At 37.0% G+C, this 18699-nt stretch overlaps 1 protein-coding gene across 1 annotated transcript; it reads right to left on the reverse strand.

The window, feature by feature from the left end:
* Window positions 1-1990: 1990 nt before the first annotated feature.
* On the reverse strand, window positions 1991-18679 carry CAAP1 (caspase activity and apoptosis inhibitor 1). The gene is made up of 6 exons (XM_050986583.1): window positions 18537-18679; window positions 17364-17564; window positions 15765-15849; window positions 15069-15144; window positions 7365-7438; window positions 1991-4873 (listed from the first exon to the last, which is right to left on the reverse strand). Exons 1-6 carry the CDS (start codon window positions 18666-18668, stop codon window positions 4530-4532), a joined length of 912 nt encoding a protein of 303 aa, XP_050842540.1. The 5' UTR covers window positions 18669-18679; the 3' UTR covers window positions 1991-4529.
* Between the last annotated feature and the right edge of the window lie 20 nt (window positions 18680-18699).

The raw sequence follows: 18699 nt of genomic DNA on the forward strand, positions 1-18699 counted from the left end.
GCCTGGGAATAAGCAACAACACCAAAATGTATGCATGGTTCCTCACCAGCATTCATATTCAGCTTAAATGTCTTTCCCAGTACTCTGTTTTTGCCTGCCTTTAAGGCTAGTGTCAACATGCTTAGACTAAACACACTTTTCTACTTGTGTCTCTTGTCCTGTACTCCTCTAGCAACGTTAGATGACTTTATCTGCATCTGCCCCACTCCCAGTGGATAGGCCTTCAATACAGTCTTGCAGAACTGTACACAGTATTCCAATGAAGTGAAGCTGAGACTTCTTAAGTAAAGTAGGATTGACTGGAGTCTAGAAACACAAGATGGAGGGCAAGGCTTCAGATTAGACAATTCATGGCTTTGCAGAACCATTGGATTTAAAAAACAAAAAAAAACTCAATTTTGAGATTGACAGTAATCAATGATCCCAGGGACAAAAAAGTTACCTTTATGCACTGTTGATGCAATTAATGAACCAACATGTTCCATTCTCTGTTTATATTTGGTTTGACGTTTCTTTTTATGCTATTATTGGGCTGCATAATGCAATAAATATGAAATTCCTAGATTTAAATTTTTGCGATCTTTCCTTACCTGACCACAGAGTCAGGCTGATTAAGTGGTATGTGGCTAGCCCTTCCTACAAGCAGTAATTTTTCTCCTTTTATGTAGTGTGTTTACACATTTCAATATTCATGCTAAAACAGGGCCAAGAAACATGGGATTTCAGCCCCTCCTCCACAAAATCACATATTTTAACATCTATATTTGGCTACAAATAAGGTGAACAAACTTTTTTCTTCTCTATGTATGTTTCAGATTGACTTAGCAATAAACATGAAGGTTTATACTGCTGGGACTAAATTGCAGGACTTTATAATCAGTTTTTAATTTAGTGCCTATGCTCCAAAAGTTATGCTGTTCTTATGTTTCTGGATCATTAATCACCTAATCTCCCTTCATGACGAAAGGGCTTATTTCACAATTAATCTTCAATTTTCTTCTGTGAAAAGGGCATATTTACCAGTGTCAGTGATCTCATAAAGCTAAGTCAGTGTTTTTAATTTTAAGATAGGCACATAAAATGCCATATCATAACTTACTATGCGCTCATGCACATAAAGTATTTCTTCAGCTGATGTTTTTAGAGAATGCTTTAGCCATAGAAGGAAAAAAAAGCAACTTTAGTTACAGTAACTGCTTTTGTAAACATTATTTAAAAAATAATAGTGACAACCAAGCAACCATTTACAAACTTTAAAGCTCTGACTGTGTACATTTTGTCCCACTGCAAGGTTTCCCCAAGGTGGCTGCTGTTATTGAAATTGTTCTCCTTTAAATACAGACAAGGCCACAGTAAAGTGCTACCCAGCTGACTCCTTTGGCAAGACTCACAATGCAGTGCTGAACTGCTCATGTTTCATCAAGTATCTCAAGAGTATCCGGTTAGAACAGCAGCATCTTACATCACCTACAGATTATCTGACTCCCTGTTTTTTCACATACACTTAGAAACAGCCTGTAGTTATCAGTGATCAAAATTTCATTTACTACAATTAACAATTACACTAATTTCAAACAGCAAAGAACATATTTTATAACATAGCTTAAAATAAAATCTCTTAGGCAAAATACTTTTGAGAGCAAATATTATATTGAAAAGTATGTTACAAGGGGAACTAATTATTTTCTGTCAAAATATTTGTGATTCACTTCTCAAAACTAGCATCTTGAAATCTATTTATTATTCTCTGTGAAATCACCACAATAGCAAAGCCTCTGAACAGAGATGCTTTTGACTCTCTGTGGAGTCATAGCTTTTTATTCATCTAGTACACACACAATCAACCCTCCTCCTCCTCAAAAGATCTTTTTCCGGCTGACCAACACCCAGTGTTTGATATCTGTTTCCTCACCAAATGGTTGATCAAAACCAGTAACACTATTTTAAGATTTCATAAATAATTCAATATATTTTAAATACAAATTGCCTCTCCTTCCAAATGAAATAATAAATTTATTTTTTCAAGGAAAGATCACAGACATATTTAAAAGTGAAAAACAAAACAGCTGTATAATAAATATTTTAAATACATAGGATTTTTTTATATCTTCAGTGACACAAATCAATGCAAGAACACAGGTAATTTAGCTGATCTGTTTTTAACCTAAGCAGCAACAATACAATATCCTACAAATCAATTAGCACTGGTGAAACCAATCACATTAAGTATCTCACATGATTTTTTTTTAATTTTATTTTTTGTAAACAGCTTAATTGAATTTTCTTGGAATACTTCTCATCTTTTAATTTTGAATTTAATTAGACTGTAATTACAAATCTTCTCTGTCATATGCATAGTAAACCTGTTTCATCTCTGTCCCACTACATGTTAAAGTTAGCATTTGCAACTTCTTACTTCAGAGCTTGAAATAATACTCTTCAACAGTTCAACATGCTATAAAACAAATTTTTCAGGGTGACCTGGGAAACCAGTAGAGAAATAAATAAATACCATACACCTTCACAAAGTAGTCAGTAGAAGGCAATTACATTCTAGTTTATCATTACTTCCACCAGTATTTTTGTGTTGCCAAACAACAGAAATGTGCTGTTTTGCAACATCAATGAATAAACTTCATACATGTGGCTTTCTTCTGGTGATGCAGGAAATGCCCTTGCAAGCAAGATTTGCACTTCCACAGCAGGCAAGGTGAGGTACCCAGTGCCTTAATGATAAAAGTACAGCAGCACTGAAGTGTATCTTTGAAATCTAACACAGCTCCACCAGCCTATGATTTTGTAAAAGGGAAGACAGCACATTTAAGTTTTGCTAGCTGTCCTTCTCTGATTACTTCTTTAGTTTCTCCAGACTCAAATAAAACACATGTTCAACAAACACCAAATGGAATTGACCAAAGACAACACCCACAGATTTTAGACAGTAAAGTTACCTTTTGAATTGAGTGTATATATTTTCACTTACAAGGTCCATTTGCTACAAAATAATAGAAAAATGCTGACGATGTGGATAGGACTGTAAAGTGCACCTGTGGTGTCAGGTGCACTTTACCCAGGTCACTGATATCACTTAGTAGAAGCACACTGTAATTTTATCAGCTGTATTTAATGATGGTTTTAGTTTATTATCAAATTTACACTGCACTAACATTTTACAATAATTTTGGTTGTAGAGGAAATCAATCACACTTAAGAAATCCAAGCAGTTTGCTACAGAAATGGGTTTAAAAGGAAACAGGTAAAAAAGAAACAAAATAAAGAGAAGGAAGAAAAGGGATAAGATGGAAGAAAAAACCGAAAATTATTAACCTTAAAAGAATTCAAGATATAATATCTGAATAGACGAAGGTTTGCAGTAATATTACACAATAGTAGGGGAAATTATGTCTGCTACGGTTGCAAAGCATGTAAAACCGGCTTTCTAAGTAACAACGGAGGAAAATTCACAAATAAAAAACCATAATACATTATTTTACTTAACAAACAGTACAATTGTAAACTTCATACCTTTAAAGAAAAAAATTGACATCTGCATGTGTAAACAAACACAAATATTTTAATATGCTTTGATTAGCAGCAAGACATAAAACCAGCACTAGTTCCAAAAAAATTAAAATAATTTTAATTGTTGAAAGATAATATAGCATGAAAATACATTCTGGAATTCAATTTATTAACAAAGAAATACCTTGAAATGGATAAAAATAGAATTTATTTTTTAAATCCTCATAAATAAATTAAATGCCTTTTCTAAGAAAGCATACTGAAATTAGGTGGGTTTCCCCACTTTCAGGGGACATGAAATGACTACATCAATTGAATGTTAAAAGCTCAAGGTCTTCTGAACTGTTGGATTTGCTAAATATTATGCCAAATATTCAAAAGAAAAGCTTTCCAGTTAGGAAGAAACTCTGCTTTCTTCAGTTATAATACAAAAGATAAGAGTGGAGAAAAGTGACAAAACTATATGGCAGTGTAAAAAACTCTGCTCTGTCTCTTTCAGGCACTTTCATAACTCTGAAAATAACATGTTCAACTGTTTATTTGAAAGGTAAAAATCCTTCCCTTTAGAAATTCAAATTTTAAAAACTGAGTATGCTTTTACACAAAGTGTCACATTTTAATTGGAATACCTCCATTATGATGAGATGGGCCCCAAGAAGAATTAAGCAGTCTCAAATCTCTTCCTACCCTAACCATTCAATGATTCTACGTTTCTACAACAACCTTTCTGGAAGGCACCAGCTACCTGGCAAAGCTCCGTATGTGGTGTGACTCCCTGAGGAGGTGACCTAGCACAAGGACACCTCATTTCAGGGAAGCATCCACCACTGTTTGTGCATGTCATGGAAGCAGCACACTAAAGGCAACAAAACCACTGAACCATGGGTCAGGATACACAATACAGTCTGAATGAGGAATGTCACACCCAACCCAAACATACTGTAGCACCAAAGAGAACAGACATGACCTTCTTCAAAACAAACAGTGAAAATGAAATCTGAACAGTCTCAGGGATGTTTCTTTACATCACCAGCTTTCATCAGAGCCTTAATAGCTCTGGCCCTCATCTCGAGTTCCAGAAGCTCCAGCTGTTGTGCTGATGGCTGAACATCTTCTGATGGAGGAACAGCTACGGTTGCTGCTTTGGGCTCCTTTGGGCTGGACTCTGCCAACCCCAGAATCTCATTCACACTCCTCTCAATGTCCTTCTGAAGGTCATCTATCTGGCCAGCTCCACTTCTGACAGTGCTCTCTTGCACATCTGGACCATCCTCTTCATTGCATGGGCCTTCTATGTCACTATCATATGCATCTGCGTTTATGCTGAGGACATCACTATCTTCTCCCTTGCCTGTAACACAAACATAAATATCACAGAGTTGCCTAACAGAATTGTTTTCACCTCAACTGACAAAATCACTTCTGCTTGAAGTTGTTACTCTGCAAATTCAGAGAGTGAAAAAAAATCTAGAAAAAAATCTATGATAACCCGCTCCTCATCTCCTTCAACTTTGAAAGTGCTAATTTATACAAGTTTTAATGCATCTTTATGCAATTCCTAAAGAACTTGCAGTACAGCAAAGGAGCAATACCAGAAAAATTTATTCCTTCCTGTGAAGTTAGCTATTATACATTACCTATTTTTCAAATTAAATTGTCAAAAAATTTTTTATTAAAGAAAGCTTTTGCAGTGCAAAACTGATATTCACTTTTCTCTTAAATAGACCTAATTTTCAGAATGCAACTTCAAAAATTATGCTCAACTATGTTGCCGCGGCTGCTGTGTCGAAAGCACTTCCCTCCCGTCCGAGCAGGGGGGGGAGGCGGCCGGGGCTAGCTCAGAGCACAGCAGCAGCTAGCAGCTAAGGGGGCACTACCCAGATCCGTCAGGGACGTCCGGGCTGCGCCTTCCTCGGCAGGACAGCAGCAACAGTATCGAAAAGAAGCGGCAAGGCGGAGAAGCCGAGAGAAAAGAGGGTCTTAACACGCCCGGTGTAGCCCAGTGGTTTTAATGTATCATTTCTCCACCGCGTCCAGGCGGGAAAAGACGCCACTGGGGCGGGAAAAGACGCCACTGCGTCCAGGCGGGAAAAGACGAGACAAAAGGGGGAGAAGCAGTATATAAAGGGGTGTACAAGAACCAATTGGGGGAAACTGAGGAGGGGAATTCAACATGACTGACAGGGGTGGCAACAAGTGATACACGAACGAAGGAGGGGCTCAGGGCACCTGCCCAATCACCCCCTGTGGAAGGGAGAAGTTTCTGGAAGGATGGGGGGGTTTCAGGAGATGAACGGGGCTCTGGAGGAGGGGAAAGGGGCAGTTGCCAGGGGAACGGGGGTGGAGACAAGGGCTTGGCAGCGAGCCCAGACAGGGAGGACACCATTCGAGGGAAAGGGGGAACCAGGACTGAACCATCGAACTGGGTATAGGGGTGTAACTGGGGGAAAGCATCACAAAACAATACAAAACAGGGAAGATAACTCAATTGGGAACTGAACACACACCACAACACTATGTTACGTTTTTTAAAGGGGGGGGGGACTTTAGTGAGACACAAGACTAAAATTAATAGAAACTCTACTTATAGTGCAACTACTCAGAATTTATCATTAGTCCTCCAGATGTATCTAACTCCATGTAAAAACATGGAGGAATTTAGGACTTTGGTTTTTAATTGTGGCTGAAAGTTGGGAGTGTATTTTTAAAAACATAATTAGAAGAGGCAGCTCAATAAAACCAAAGCAAAGCTCTAAAAGAACCTAATTAAATGTTCTCTCAATTTGGCTGTATCAAGACTTGCTTTTGACACTAGCCTCATAAGTTCACACTCTTTCAACAGCTTTTGTAAATGTGGAAATTAAGAGAAGGATTACTTCCAGCTTAAAATGAATAATGTGTAGTCAGATGATGATAAAGTTACTGATTACACAGACTTTATAATTAAGTTATTACTTTTAAGTTATTATTATTAAGTTATTACTTTTGGTAATACCATTTTTACCACTTGCACAGGAAAAAAAGGCCTTAGAAAAATGTTATTCTTTTTTTAAAAACATTTGAAATGCTTTCTGGTACCTGTATGCACTTGGTATTAATACATGAAAAGTGCCCAAAAACCTTAGGAAGATCTATTTTTCTTGGTGTTTACAGCATTCCTCCTCTATCCTGAAGGTGTGGGAAAAAAAAGATCAATACTGACTACTTCAAAAGCTATAAATGGAATTTCTCTACTTAAAGAAACAAAAGGAGGGAAGAAAAGGAAGATCAAAACAGTTCAAGATTGTTTTATGAACAATACTAATCTTTTAAAACATTAGGGTTTTGTTGATTCAGCATTGAAAATTTTTTGTATTATAGGAAAAAATTCAGTTACTCGTGATCATTCTGTATCAGGCTGTGATCATCATAGCGTTTAAGGTCAGATTTAAGAATTCTGCACACTCACCCTGAAAATGCACTCACATAGCTAAGGTATGTGGCACCTGAAAAATTCCAAACAAAGCTAAGAGAAAAGCAAATTCAGATAATGAAAATATCTGAAAATATGTTTTGTATGTTAAGACATACAAAAGTAGTTTACAGATCACTTTTAACTTTTTTTTTTTTAAAGCAAGACACCAATAACTTAGGAGCCTTTGCATTTTCTATGCTGCCAATCACTGCAGTACTTGAATGTCTCACAAGCTATGTTTTTGCATTTAAGAAGAGAAAGAACACAAAACAAAATACTCTTTCTCAATGGATGTTCATTCACTGTTCATAAGAGAGCTGTCAGCTACCTGGAATTAGTCATTGGCCAACATCAAGAACACAAAATTTCAGCTTTCTCTACAACATACCTTGCTTTGATTCCTGACCTTCCAGCTTACTGTCTTCTCTCAGAGAAGAAGTTGAGTCTATACTGTTGTCCTGTCTGGAAACAATTTAGAACACATTTTAATCACCATAATTTAAAATTTAACAGAACATTTTTTAGAAATTAAAAAATAATCAGGTGGTAGGCCAATAAGCCAACTACAGTAGGAATAAGGGCAGAAGGAATACAGAAAGCTAATGTGAGCACTTGAAAATAAACTTTTTTTGTTTTGCCTTGTGATACACAAGGATAAAGCAATTATTTCCACTGCATCCTTGCCTTTTGGAGTAACAATCCTCATGGAACCACAGCTGAGCAGTCATAAAGGAAAAGCTCCTCATATTAGGAGCTTTTCTGTAAAACTCAAAATAAATTGTCAAATAATTAAATAGTTTGGGAAAATGACAATTTCTGCTGCACTCAAATACTATTTACTGTCTTATTTTGAAAGTAAAAAATTATTTTCTTGAAATTATCATCAGACCATCACCAACCTCTCCTAAACCAGAATCTTCTTGTTTCACAAAGGGATGCCTCTTAAAATGAAACTGTTTACAATTCAGCTATTACAATGTATTCAGTACCCGAATTGCTCTATTTCTCCTACTTGAACAAGTCTACCTTTGATGTGTAGGGTTTCAACTCTTTACAAAAGTGTAACTAAGAGACGCTTCAGGGAAAGGTTAATGTCTTTCATGTACTTCACACATACTAGTTACTGTGAAAACATACAGGAAGAGCACAGGTGGAATGGTCCAGAATCACAGGAAGAGTTCAGTTGCCACATCCAGTATGCATTTTGACAACAGAATTGCCAAATTTCTAAACTGAAGTTAGTGTGTCATTGGCTTCATCTGTATTAATATGGAATCAATGCAGCTCTCCTGGCCACGGGAATAATAATAATAATAAGACTATAAAAAGGAAGCGGTATTCTGGTGTCACAGATGTAAATATAATGACTAACAACTTGTTTCTCAGTAATGGCCTTTAGGGCTTTACTGAAAGTGAACAAACATCTATTTTCCTCGTGCTTTACAAGTTGGGTTTTTTCCATACACCCAATGGTTTTATCAGGCAGAGAAACACCATAATATTTCTAGAAATCATGGTCTGAGATGAGAGGCAGTTATTTTCATTTCTATTTCCTTTTCTGAAGTGGCAAAGGCTACATCAACAGACTCTCCTTTTTTCCCCCAATTTTTTTAGCCATTGGAACAAAAATGTGTAAAGTATCATGCAATAACTCATTAAGGACAATAAACAGGTCAATACAATTGCCTAGCAAAGCCTTGGACATGAACACCAGTCTGTTCTGCCTATTTACTGAGCCACATGGCTACACTAACTCCTTTTCCAAACAAGAGGAGAATAATCTAAATATGCCTACACATGTGTTCCAGCAACTGCAAAGAGGACCACAGGTCAGAAGGGCCTACAGGACTGTGCTGCCAGAAATCAGACAGAATGAAAAATGTACACCTTCTCCAGGATTTTCAGTGTCATGCAGCTGCAAGCAGATGCTTGTAATTCCCTAGCAAACCTCAAGCTAGCCTAGACAAGAAGCAGGATGCAAGGTCTGGGACAAAGGTATCAAACATACTGTAAAATCAGAGGCAAAATTCCAAAAATAGACTGCATTCTCCAAGTAGGCAAATTGAGGGACAATAATAGAGCACTAGGTACCCCAGAGATGAACAGCATCAGCTACTGGCCTGCATGCACAAGGAGGTCTGAGCAGCAACAAGGATACAAACCTTGTGGACTTCTGTGCCAGCAGCCAGGGAGAGATGTGGGTTTCAGACCAGCTACTGGTCAGCAGATGTGGATGGAATCACTTGTTTTTTTGGCTTTTTTTTTAAAGCAATTCTTAACAATTTGTTATATCTAGTTACTTAACTCTTGACCAAAAGTAGGTTGTGATATACCCTGATCATCACTAAGAACAGAAGCAGCTTTGGCTGCTCCTGTCCCATTCTACTTCATACATATACTTCACCATTTTGAACTTAGTAGTCATGTCTGCACTGGACAGCAGTGTCACTTTAAAAAGCCTGATCTTGAACCAGTAGTATTCAGACAGTAGATTTCAGAAATCTGGTATCACCTTGATGTCTGATGAGGAACTGTATTCATCTCTTTCAGGGAAAACTGAAAGAATGATCACTGAAAAAAGTGACCACTGAAAACTGAAAAAGTGACCACTGTAGTTCAAACATTATCCACAACCATTTTAACAGTCTTGCAAAAAGAAATTACCAACTTAAAAAAAAAAAACCACACATTGAAACTTGCAAAGTTTCTTCCTGATGCTTTAACAATTATTACAGCAAACTTATATTCCTTTAGAGACTACCATCAGCAAAAGAATTTTTGCAACACTGAAGTACTTTTACAGCATGTTTTACTGTCTCAGAATTGATTGTATTGGACTGCACTGCTACTGAACCTTCATGACTTTTTTTTGTAAGCAAGCATTTTGCACCACCTACTGGCCCAACAAATGCATTTTAAGTTCATTGCTCAGTTTGGCTTTTAACTTGTTAGCCTTGTTTTATCTGTTTGCTAGTGAAAAACATTTTTTCCCTAATTATCTGTACTGTGGTATACACTTAAGAAAGGGGGGTCTTCAAACAATGGAAGCAGAAGAAATGTTATTCTAAAATTAAGGGACCTTATACACATTTAATACTCTTTTTATTGTCACTTACCAGTATACCATGCGATGCTGGTAAGTGACAATATTAATTTAGAGTGTCTCTCTTTTGCCAGCCTTTATATTTCTCCCTCAAGATGACAGTTAAGTTCAAAGTCAATCTTCCAAGCAATAAACTCAGCACTTCTAATTTATTATTTTAAACAGAACAACATTTTCACAGTATGATCTTTCAGCAGAAAGAAGCTAACTACAGCTACAATTTGCTGACAACAAACGTTGTAAATTTAAATTTACCTTATTTTACATAGAGCATGCATTTCATGTTGGCATGCACCACACTAGTGTAATCCCTAACTGGGCTCACACAAATGGTTTCTGCACACAATTTGCTGCAGGAATTCATACAGCTTTCAAAGCATCTGGGTTTGAAAGTGATTTGGTACCCAACTCCAGCAGATTATGCAAAGTGGGGTAAAAAAAAAGCTAAGGTTAGGAAAAGGAGTACTGGCAGAGGAGCCGATGGCTAAGGATTGAGAAAGTAGCTCTCCAATACTGGTGGCAGGGATACCAGGTTTCAGTGGTCACTGGGGTTGGAGACCAGAAGGAAAAGTATCATTCACTTAAATCTTCAGCGAGACTTGAGATCAGGACCTGTGTTATTTTTGACATGATATACCTTCCTGAATTAAAATTTGCCTTTGCACTCAGTTCCAGGCCTAAAAACCATTTCCAGAAGTCCCAAGTCCTTGTAAAGATTCCTGCAAATTTTTGTTCCAAGTTTTCAATGACAAATAAGAACCAAAATAATTAACAAGCATTAAGTAGCAAGTTAAAAAACAAGAGGGAAAAAAGTTCTTACAAAGTAGTGCTTCTCAAAAAAAGGTATCTCAAAGACAGGTGTTAATCAAATAGTTTAATGAGCTATGCAAAGTCCATCAGTCCTGTTACAGGTGATGTTTGAGGACACCACAAGAACAGAAGGCAGTGAAGCAAATTAGCCAAATGCTGATGTATCTGTTCAGTGATTCATGCTAGTTGTTACAGTGATTTCAAATGCTGAAAATAACCAAACTGTCTTACAGGGTAAATGTCAGATGATAATTGCATGCTTGTGAACAGCCCAGTGCCAGGAGCACAACACTTTATAATAAGACAAAACTTTTAACTGCTAACCTTTCCAAAAGAAAACAAGCAAAAACTGCACTTTTGACTGCCAAGAAGTAAAATGCCTATAAATTTTTAAAATAGAAAATATTAAACTGCAAATTTTCACTCAGTAAAAAAATAAGCCCAATATGATTTTGAAGGCAAAAATCATTTACTCAGACTTATATGAACATTGATCATTATAATGACATTAGAATGCTTGTTCTTGTAATAGTGTTTTACTAATACAGGATGTAACTTATGTTCTGGAGGATATTTGAAGAGTCAATTCAGGTAAAAGTAAAGAAACAGCTCAAAAACATGCTAACACTTCTTGAACAAGATGAAAAATACCTACTTGGTTTTTGCAAGACATTATCTGGGTCCTGTCAATTAAATATCTGATGTTTAGTTGGAAGCTTCATATACAGTAACTCTCTTGTTTTAACAGTATTCTATTGCAGACAGTAACACAGAAACATCAACAAAAATCTGAGAACTGCATATTCAAAACCTATAAAGATCTGACAAATAACAAAATTTATCTATTGCAACAGAATGCTCCAGTTACTGGCACATATAGGCCCTGCTTCTTCGGTTCTTCTGCATGGTTATTGCAAGATTTCTGATGCTTCACACAGAACAAGCTGGTGATAAAATAAAAAAGCAAATGTTTTATATGTTAATGTAAGCATGTGAAGCTTTTACATAGTTGAAATTCAAGAAAAGCCTCAGGACTTTTACTTCCAGTAACAGAATGAGGATATGTGCAAAAATCAAAAAAGGAAGATTCAATTTACAGTTAGATGCAATAGCATCCAAAAGCTTCACATAAAGATCTGAATTTTGCAAATTTCCTGTAACCAGAGAAACTTCCCTAAATTCCTGCTACTTTTAGCTGGTACAGACAGGAAACAGCTCTTTAGAGACTGAGAGTCATTTGCTTATTTAATTTGAAATTTCTCTAGTTTATTGATTCAAGCTTTCTGGATTTCAGGTGATATATTCAGATGGCTAAAGGTATGTTTGTTGAATTTAGTTTTTTCAAAGGACAATAATGATAGAAACAAAGGGATGTTTCCAATCAGTTAAAACACTTTTGAATAAAGTACAACTTGCTACTCACCTTTTCCTTTTCCACATTTACATTTCATGAAAAAACTAATACAAGTCAGATTTAAATAAGTTATAACAGAATGCAGGAAAAAGAAGTAATTTCTATGAAAGCCACAAACAATGAAGATAACCTAGGAAGAACTAGCACTTATTATATAAATAGAGAAAATGCCTTTTTTGTTATGAAAAGTCTATTCTATTCCCAGGGCAAACAAATTTACCTACTTAAATCCAGATTAGAATTGTAATTAATTATTAAAAACAATGCTTGCTTGTCTTAGCAATGCAGTTTTCACTGTTTTTCACATATGCACCTTAAGCCTCTCTAGTGGCTGACTTGTTGCTGAAACAGAGTTTTCTGAAGTTTTGAAAACTTGCATTTATAATTATTTATAATTATTTACACACAGGTTATAAAGAGGCTGAACCAAGGCCCAAAGATTAGACTACTTAGTAAAAGGTGCTTGTGACTGTTTACAGTTGTAAAAGTATCATATTGGTCTACTTATTGAGCACTGAATTTCAAGCTTAACATAAAATTAATTAATTCTCCTCATTTATTCTAATTAATTCTCCTCATTAATTAATTCTCCTCATTTTCTCCTATCCCTTTATTTTCCTATCATCCAAACAGCTTTTCTGTTTTGTTTTCTTTTTGCTAATGTTATCACACAGCTGAACTGTGGAGCCAAGGTTCTCAGATAGCACCCACCAATGCAGAATGCTATTTTTGAAAGGGAGAACAAAATCCCAAATTCCTAAAACTTGCCTGCCCAGCTTGGAAGGGTCTGAAACCCTGAACTATCAGGATACAGATACAAGAGCAAGGGGCACATGAACCACTGTCACAGGAAACAATCTGCTCTACAGCTATGAACATATCTCAGTTTCTTTTACCTTTTTGAAACACAATTTCTTCTTAATTTACTGTCAGTTACTGAAACCTTCCTAACTGGCATGGAAAAATACATTGTCTTCAGATATCCACTAGGTAAAACTGGTAAATTCTGATTTTTCTTATTTGACAGTTTTATTTATTCATTTCCTCTTTTTATATTTTTACCAGCTCAAATAATTTCCATATAAGAAAAAAATTTACACAGTCTACTTTATCAAAGGATCACAAATCACTTGTCTCAACAGTAGCTTTGAAACACCTTGAAGACACAGAACAACCTTACTGAAATCCAGCAGCACTACTCCTGCCATACATCTTGGAGATAAAGAACATTTAACATTTTTTGCAATAGTAAATAGCTTGTGAGTTAGGCCTTAAACAAAACCCCAAAACAACACATAATGTCTCACGGAATCAAAAAACTTGGGTATTTTTTATGGCTCATTTAGCCAGTAAGTCTGTCTTCTCATTCTGTTTAGAACTTCACTGGCAAATTATCAATCACTTAACAGAGACTATTCCACATAGAGACCACTATACTACATAAAGAAACCCAATATTTAGTGTACTTAGTAGTTTTTAAATTTTTCTATCTGCTTTTCCAAACAGCTAGCAGAGGGCAATGCCCAAAATAAGAAAACTAATTTTTAAAGCTGACTAATAACAACCCCATTCACAGATCATGTATGCAACAAATAGCACAGTGGGATACATTAACAATGGGCTCAAAATGGAAGAAACAGTGTCAAAGAGTATTAAAACTGTGTCACAAGGAAAAGAATGAAACACAACTTTGTATTCACTCAATTTTCCAGTATATTTGTATGATGAGAAATCATCAAAGAAAATTATATGGTAACTTCATAGCTTGTTTTGAATCAAAGATGGGATCAGAAACTAGGTCTCTGCTAAAGCAAAATACTGACCAGAATGTGAAAGTTGAATTACTACCTTTCCCATCCATTTGCTCTTATTTAGGTTTAGATAAACTAACCAAACCAGTAGCTAGGAAGTTTAATCGGCCCATCTCTGGTGCACTGTCTTGTACTGTCTCAGAGGTTTATTAAGTGTGTCCTGAATCTGTGGACCAGCTGTAATCAGGTCAGTATTGAAAACATAAAAGCTAATTAGTCTTCTAGAAACAAGTTTGCTTCACTACATTTGATGCATTGTGCATAATAACTAGTAACTTTCCTTTTCCCTTCACTACTTCCATAGTAACTATCAGAGAGGTGAACTCCTGACAAAGAAATGGTCTTTAAAAAAGAGAGAAGCATTTTAAGAAAAGGTTAAGAAATGCTGTCTTTTACAAAACTGCCAGATGCCAAGATAAGAGCAAGAAACCAGAAGCCTCTGTTCTTGAAACTCTACATTCTGTAGCACTCCTTATACAGAGTGCATTGAACAGGTGTCAGTGCTGCTTCAACTGGGGCAGGAATGAAGGACCAGAATGAAAAGTTGAAAGAGAAGGGATAAATCTCAGCTGAACTGAAAGTACACTTAAACAATTCACAGACCTAAGTGGGAGGGGTTTACTGCTTTAGCTCACACAAAGACAGTTAACCTAAATCACACCGCTTCTGTTGCAGGACACAATGATGAAACTTTAATTACCACAAGTCAGCCAATAGGTAGTATGCCACTACGAAGCCAGTTATGTGCTCAAGACACACCTCATGTCACAAAGTGACAAAATCATGTCTGTTAGTTTAGGGCTTGCTAGTAGCCACAGTTGTCATTCAACCTGAGTAATAATTAAGGATATAGCAACTGGGTTTTTCAATTATATATTTGATAATTTCTCATGAAAAATCTCTGAATTGTTCAGTCTCCTTAAATTAGGTTTAAGTGTTTTGTCTTTTACTCACTGACTGACTGAATCACCTCCAGTCTTGTCTCCTCCATCTGCCTCCTCGTCAGTATCAGAATCAGCTCCAATCCTGCCTAGATATACACAGTTTCAAACATGAAAATTTAGGAAAGTGATATAATTAATACTAAATACTTAAATTTACTTTTAATTATTAACTCTATTGCAATCAGCAGAAGAGGATTTTTTCAAGTTCAAGCAGAAGTTCTATAATTAGACTTAGTCAAAACCAAGACCCTTATTTGGGCGTCTTCTGTTAGCTTCACAAACATTTATACTGGATTACAAAAAATCTGATTTGCTACTCTGATTAGTACAATACTATGGGTGCTAAAAATAAAGTACAGAATTAACACTGAGCTCCAGAATTAACCCGGAGCACTCAGACTCAAAGAGTTTTTCTTCACTGACAAGACAGAAATATGTTTACAAATAAGTTCTATATTCCTTAAATATCAAGTGCAAGTTTAATAAAGCTGTGAAAAGCTGGAATACCATATCCTTTACCAAAGTACATGAACTGTGTGTTTTGGTGGAACTGAGTGATTATGTACACACTAATATATATTTACAAGTGTGTGTCTGCATATATTTATTTATTTATTTATTTATTTAAGTAGCTAAAAAGAATGCAAATTCAGTTGAGGCAGACTATTCTCTGGTGTACAGTGGAATCTTAAAGTTTTATTCATACCTTCAAGTATCTTCAACAGTTTTTTTTCAGATAACAGCTCCAACTGCTCCATGCAAAGTCTTTTGATTTCATCCATGGAACAGTTCTAAGGAGACAGATAAGACAAACCACAAGCTACTAAAAATTTTTGAGAAGAGAGTAATTAAAGATGTAATTAACTGTAATGAAGAATTAAATTGGATTAAAGCCTCTCCCGTATTCTGATCTGCATTGATGCAACTGCTGTAGAAAACCAGGTGTTTCAGTTATGACAAGAACTGTGTGGGTTTCATCTGAAAAATTAAGCAATACACACTCTGTCAGTTCCCTGATCTATGGCTTGGAGTCTTTACTACAGCTACAACACTGAGCACCAGAAACACCAGACCATATGTGTGAAGCATGGAACAGCAAACAATTGCAGACCTGGTTATTCCTAGTTTTCTATCACTAGGGGGAAGCTGGGTTATGTAATTAATCTTGCAAAGATTAGAGGCAACTGCTGAATGCAAATCCACAAACTGGAGAAAATAATGCCATTGACAACACACCAACAGATGCATATCACAACACAGAAAATTAAGAGGTATGTAAACTGTGATTCATTTCTCATGCTTGGTACGTACCATACATTGCCACAGATTTTACCGGTATTCCAGTTACTTTCGTATTTCATACCTCTTGGTGACATTTGGGAATTTCACATTTTCAAATGAGTTATGACACCATGTACAAGTACCAAAACTAGGAGCTGCTAAAAAGGTTGTAACACTCAGTCATATTTAAGTTTGGTTCTATGAGGCAATTTCTCTACAAACTCAGTAACATCTTTCCTTCCAGCTTCTCAACCTCTTCTTCTTCTGCCAGAGATGAGAAATGGACAAGCCTGTGTACAATTTGCCATGTGTTTAAAATGAAGAAGTCCTGTCTCACTTATATTAATAATACAATTCATTAGAGAAAACTTTGAGATAAAAAATTTACAACTAGTAACAAGCATTACACAGATGACATTTCACTTGCAGCCTCTTCTTCTGCACAGGGTGCTAGCTTAATTTATTTTAAGTCCTGTTGTTCACAAGACTCAAAAAGGATATGCTCTAAGCCAGTAAAACTCCACCTTTAGTCCATAGGAGTTACAGCTTCAGCAGCTGTTTAAGAAGAATGGGCTTTATTTTCTTATCTCAGACACTGCTTTAATACCACACAAAGAAATCAGTTGCCACAAGCAGAAATCAGTATTTTATTTATAAATCAGCACATTAGTTAGTGAACAACAATACTGTATTTACTCCTCATAACCATGGTACCGTGCATTTAACTAACCAGTAGAGATGAACAGTCTAAAGCTAAACCTGAAGTTTAGAAATGGTTGAGCAGTAGCAAAAGGAGTAACCTGGAATAACAACAGCAAATCTTTAAGAAGATTTCTGTCTCACTTCCAGACACATGACTGGGAGACTACTTAAGAAAGGTACTTGACTTCATAGAAAGTTCTTTAGTTGAGAAATATACAGGCAGCTTTTAAAACATAACTGCAATAGGCTTGAGAGATAAGTATTTGTTACACAAGCATTCAAGATCATGGTAAGTATATGAATGGTAAATGTATTTCGGTACCTTTAAAGTATCAGGCAGCATCTTCTGTAGTTTCTTCTCCCCTATGACACAGAAACACTGTTGAAGCATTTCCTTTTTGTCCCCAATGTAGAAACTGACAGGTTTGAGTGACACAGTGAGATCTAATCCTCCTTCTTCTATATCACTGGGTTGTTCAGCTTCTTCCACTTTTTCTCCAGAGAGTACATTGCATTTTCTTTCCTAAAACCAAGGAAGGCATATTTTCTCGTGAATTAGAGAAGACAGAAAATTACAGCTTCACCTTGCAAAAATTTTCTCTTCATAAATGCAAGGTGCATCTTAATGAGGACTTCTCAAGTTCCAGTGTTTCATATTGCAAGATAACTGCATTACAGAAGCTACATATTTTACTACTGAAAACATTATTGTGCTAGGAAAATTTTTTAAAGCTTCAGGAAGTGAAAAGTACTCCTAAATATTAACTGGGAAATATTATCTGCAAATACTTAGCTAGTGCCTACACATGAAACCATGCTTTAACACAGAGGAAATCCATGTGATTAGCTGGGCAGTTAAATCATAAAGCTCATAATTTACAGCTACCCTGCTAAGACAGAAATTGGCATACAATCCCCTGTGTGGCAGAGTCTTCACAGAATTAAAATGGGCTTCGTATTAGAAAATACATCCTCCATATATCAGCGGAGGACTTCTAGAATAGAAAAAACTAATTAAAACAAACAAACAAAACCCAAACAAAACCAAATCCCAAACAAACAAAAAACCAGAACCAAACCACCAGCCAGAAATGTATTTTGTCAGGCTCAGAATTCACTTATGCGTGCATGTCACAACCACTTTTTGCACACCAACACATCCTTGAGAAGACTCACAAGGCCACAGGTATGAGAACCACGACAGCTCGGGTGCTACCCGAGCTCGTACGCCACACCCCTCACACATGGAAAACGCAGACCGGTGCTCTCGGGATGCGCGCCAGGGGTCAGCTGCCCCCCGCCGCTGCCTCTGCCTTTGCTGCCCACCTTCGTGCCGCCCTCTCGGCCGCCCCCTGCAGCCGCACACCGACCAGCGCGACTGAGCCCGGCCCTTCCCGCAGCCCGGCCTCTGCCGCCAGGACGCGCGATCGGGACGCGTCCGGGAAGGCAGAGGCGGCACGGCACCGGCCAGACCCCGCGACTCCGCCAGCGCTACCTCCAGGGCGCCGTGGCTGGACTCGGTGTTCCGCCGCTTCCTGTCGCTGCCTTCCGGCCCCGGGGCTCCCTCCGGGCAGCAGGAACGCGAGCGGCGCCGCTTCTTCTCCTTGGAAGACTTCCTGCCCGGCATGGCCGCGCCACGTACCGATCGCGCGCCGCCA

The sequence above is a fragment of the Serinus canaria genome, chromosome Z (assembly GCF_022539315.1).
Source record: "Serinus canaria isolate serCan28SL12 chromosome Z, serCan2020, whole genome shotgun sequence".
NCBI classification, from domain to species: Eukaryota; Metazoa; Chordata; class Aves; order Passeriformes; family Fringillidae; genus Serinus; species Serinus canaria.

Bases quoted from the DNA above. Each gene is read 5' to 3' on its own strand.
- CAAP1 (XM_050986583.1), bottom strand. From the start codon at position 18,668: ATGCCGGGCAGGAAGTCTTCCAAGGAGAAGAAGCGGCGCCGCTCGCGT. The intron at 15,850-17,363 runs GTACCGAAATAC...CTGTCTCCTTAG, and splicing joins TGCTGCCTGATACTTTAAAG to AACTGTTCCATGGATGAAAT. The intron at 7,439-15,068 runs GTGAGTAAAAGA...AATTGTTTCCAG, and splicing joins GGAGGTGATTCAGTCAGTCA to ACAGGACAACAGTATAGACT.